This window comes from Fulvia fulva, chromosome 8 (assembly GCF_020509005.1).
Source record: "Fulvia fulva chromosome 8, complete sequence".
Taxonomy (NCBI): domain Eukaryota; kingdom Fungi; phylum Ascomycota; class Dothideomycetes; order Mycosphaerellales; family Mycosphaerellaceae; genus Fulvia; species Fulvia fulva.
In genome coordinates, this window is record NC_063019.1 from 2,910,336 (window position 1) to 2,913,678 (window position 3,343).

At 50.0% G+C, this 3,343-nt stretch overlaps 2 protein-coding genes across 2 annotated transcripts; one reads left to right on the forward strand and one right to left on the reverse strand.

Annotated features, from left to right (window-relative positions):
• Window positions 1–1,268: 1,268 nt before the first annotated feature.
• Window positions 1,269–1,751, forward strand: CLAFUR5_11360 (uncharacterized protein; the record flags this gene model as incomplete). The annotated part of the gene is made up of 1 exon (XM_047910508.1): window positions 1,269–1,751. One exon carries the CDS (start codon window positions 1,269–1,271, stop codon window positions 1,749–1,751), a length of 483 nt encoding a protein of 160 aa, XP_047765338.1.
• A 527-nt stretch (window positions 1,752–2,278) lies between these two features.
• CLAFUR5_11361 (uncharacterized protein) lies at window positions 2,279–2,623 on the reverse strand (the record flags this gene model as incomplete). The annotated part of the gene is made up of 2 exons (XM_047910509.1): window positions 2,279–2,311; window positions 2,414–2,623. 2 exons carry the CDS (start codon window positions 2,621–2,623, stop codon window positions 2,279–2,281), a joined length of 243 nt encoding a protein of 80 aa, XP_047765337.1.
• Between the last annotated feature and the right edge of the window lie 720 nt (window positions 2,624–3,343).

Sequence of the window (3,343 nt, forward strand, 5' to 3'; positions counted from 1 at the left end):
GACCCGGCGCTACGGTAGAGGAAGTACGTATAGGTAATACTACGGAAAGCTAAACAGAATATAGTATTATACTAGAGGCTTACTACGTCTATATAGGGGGCGGACTTTCGGTAGTTACGACTTCTATATACGGCTATTATACGGCTAGTCCTTACCTATAGTAGCTAAGTATAGTCCTTAGGCGAGAGGGCCTACCTATTAAAGGGACTCGTCGCGCCGTTAGCGAAGATCTAAAACTAATGCCTAAGGAAGGTCACCGGGGCATTTAAGTCGATACTAATAAGGATACTTAAGTACGAGACCGCTATACCGCCGATCGACCTATATATCTAGGGACTACGGACCTCCTACTTAGGCAAGTCGGTATAGTACCTAGTATAGAAGGTCATCGTTAGTATAGTCGTAAGGGCCCGCGAATTAGTACTAGCGTATAAGGGCATTCGACCCGGAAACGAGCCGAACTACCGGGTAAGGGACGAATAGCTAGTAATATAATAGGAGGGTAAGAAATCGTTTATAGAGCAACTATAGAAAGAGAGGTGGAACAACCAGGTTGTAGGGCATAGTAGACGCCCTTAGCTAGCGGGACAACCTAAGGAATAGTCAGCTACAAAATCCGCGGTTAAGCACCCCCCGAAGCTTATCTACTACCGCCTTACGAGGGTATAGAGTAGTATAGCAACCTAACTACGAAGCGAACATATCGGCCTCTAGGGGTACCTGTTATAGAGGAAGGTTCTAGAATACACGAATACTAGCTGCCCCTACGGCTATTACTCCTAGAATGTACGGTACGTACTCCTCGTCTGTCCGAGGTAGTCGCTAGGAAGGGGGGAGTGGATAGTAAAGGCGAGGAACTAGACGATTGGGGCACTTCTTAACAACGTTAAGGACTTACGGCGTATTACAAACTAGATACTAGAGAAGGGCTGGCTGGAATAGTATCGCCTAGTAGGAGTAGTGTAGGAAGAGAGGACACGGCGTAGCGCGACGAGACCGGCCGGGAGCTGGGGCTAACGAGGTAGTGACATGGACTACGTACGTTCAGAGGGAAAGCTAATCTAGACAAGGAGAAGTCGGGGGCGGGAAGGGTTTTCACCTATTCGGGTTTCCCTTTGTACATAACAATAGATATATACCTGCATAGGCCGAATAGGGTCCTAGAACAGGGGAATGACAAATCTATCTATCTATATATATATACTTAAGTCTAATAGCGACGAGATGCGACGGGCTGTATATGGGCACAAGGCAGAAGTAGCAGAGGCATGCAAGAGGACGAGTACACCAAGCTCACAGTCAACAGTCCTCTCGCTGCCGCCAGGGCGTTTGGGAGTCTTGGGGAGAAGTTCAATTCCGTGTACATGTCCGGCGAGGGAGCGGTGATGGATAAGGAGGGTGGGATGCTTTTCGCGAGGGTGAAGGGGAAGGCGGAGAGGGAGTTGCTGAACCTACAAGAGGAGTCATCAAGTTCAAAGGTCTATAATGTCAGGCCAGGAGGAATCAATCCTGAGGGAAAGTATCTAGCTGAGAGGACACCGGATTGGGCGGTTAGGTCTATTCATATGTTGGGAAATGTGTTTGAGAGGTTCTACAAGAACATGGTGATCTCAACGGAGAGTCTGGCGAAGGCGACTGTTGGGCTTGCGGTGGGGCATGGGGAGCCTGTACCGGCAGGGAGGGGTGTGGAGGAAGGTGGAAGACTACTAAGGAATACGGCACTCAGGGATTTGGCGGAGAGGGCAGGGTGAACGACACATCGACAGGCAATGCACACAGCTTTCTATTTCCCTCTTGGAATCTATTCACAGCGTGTGTAAGTCTTGCTTATCGGATATGTGACTACATGATTCAGCTCATGCATCGCCACGACGGTTCATGGAGAGGCTTGTGGGATGCTTCAGTCAGCTGCAACTGGGTACCAGCATTCAACGGGGCAAGAGAACCCAAGCCCTCAATTCAACAGAGCCGTGAAGAGGATCTCGAAGATTGAGTGAAGACTTCATGTCTTTCGGGACTCTGGCTGTAGTGTGCCGCTGAGGACCCATAGTATACCAATCCCCTGATGTTCGAGATGGATTGCAAAGATGGTGAAAAACTGAGCATGCAGGCAGTTTCATTGTTCTCGTTATACTGTACAGCTGGGTAATGATCGTTCGAGTGCTTGTTGTGGTTAGCTCGTAACCCTGTCGATATTGGCTGCAGTGCAGCCTTCTGAACCGTGTAAATGTTTCCTCCCTTTCCTGTTCCATATGCTCCTTCAATGCGCGACATTGCCTCACAAAGAGCACTCGCATCCACGGTATTGTCCCTGGTTTCGTCAGCGAGGGGTCGCTTCTTGAGCAACGTATTTTCACTCACTCTTGAAGCATAGTTCTTCCCGTCCAACCATGGCGTGCCAGGGTACACTCACATCACTTTTAACCATGTCGGAGTCATCATTGGAGGCCAAGTCGCCGAGATCGCCGAGATCGATAGTGATGCCCCCAGCTTCAGCGCGAGGAGCGACCATCAAGTCACCAGCGGCGCGAGGGACGATGTCTGTGTCATGACCGACTGGACCAGCGATCACACCGATGGTGTCGAGAGCGGCCAGTGTACTGAGGAGTAGGAGGAACTTCATGTTGGACGTGATCAATTACCTGCCTGATGAGCTTGTTGGCTGGAGTGATGATCTGTCCAATATACGACGCTGAGCGTGCTACTTATGCTGTCCCAAATGCGGTGCCATGCCACATATGGATGTGTTCGGCTGGAAACGCTCTCGCGAAACATTAGAATTCGCTCTGTGACCAGGCAAGCAGGATTTTCGACATGTTGGTATCACCGAGTGGCCCATCGGCAATTGGAGTAGGCTCGTTGTGGTAATCGCAAAAAGTCAGCCGCGTGAAGATAGTTCTCTTGATGGGTGGAAGAAGCTTCGCGCAAGACATCGTAGCTTTCGCATACCAACGAAGCGCACCTACCCGGCCTGTAGATGTTCTATATTGAGCGCGGTTTGCAAATCCCACATGGCTCGAGATCGTGGAAGTATCGAAGGTCGCAGGTGGAACGATGTGCCTGTGCCTGGAAAGTCGAACCAACATAAAGTTGAAGTCAGAGCGGAGAACCCAGGATCGCATTGGATAGGGCTAAGGCTGATCATAACGAGCTGCATTGGGTTTGTGTTTTCCCAGTCTCTACGGACACGTTCCTCGGACACGACCCTTCGGCTAAGTGTTCAAATCCTAATCAAATCCTAAGCAAATCTAATCAACACGCGGAGGGCTCGACTTTTTTGGAAGATACTGCCTAACCCTCCTAACCCTCCTAACCCCTACCCTCCTAATCCTTACCCTTCCTA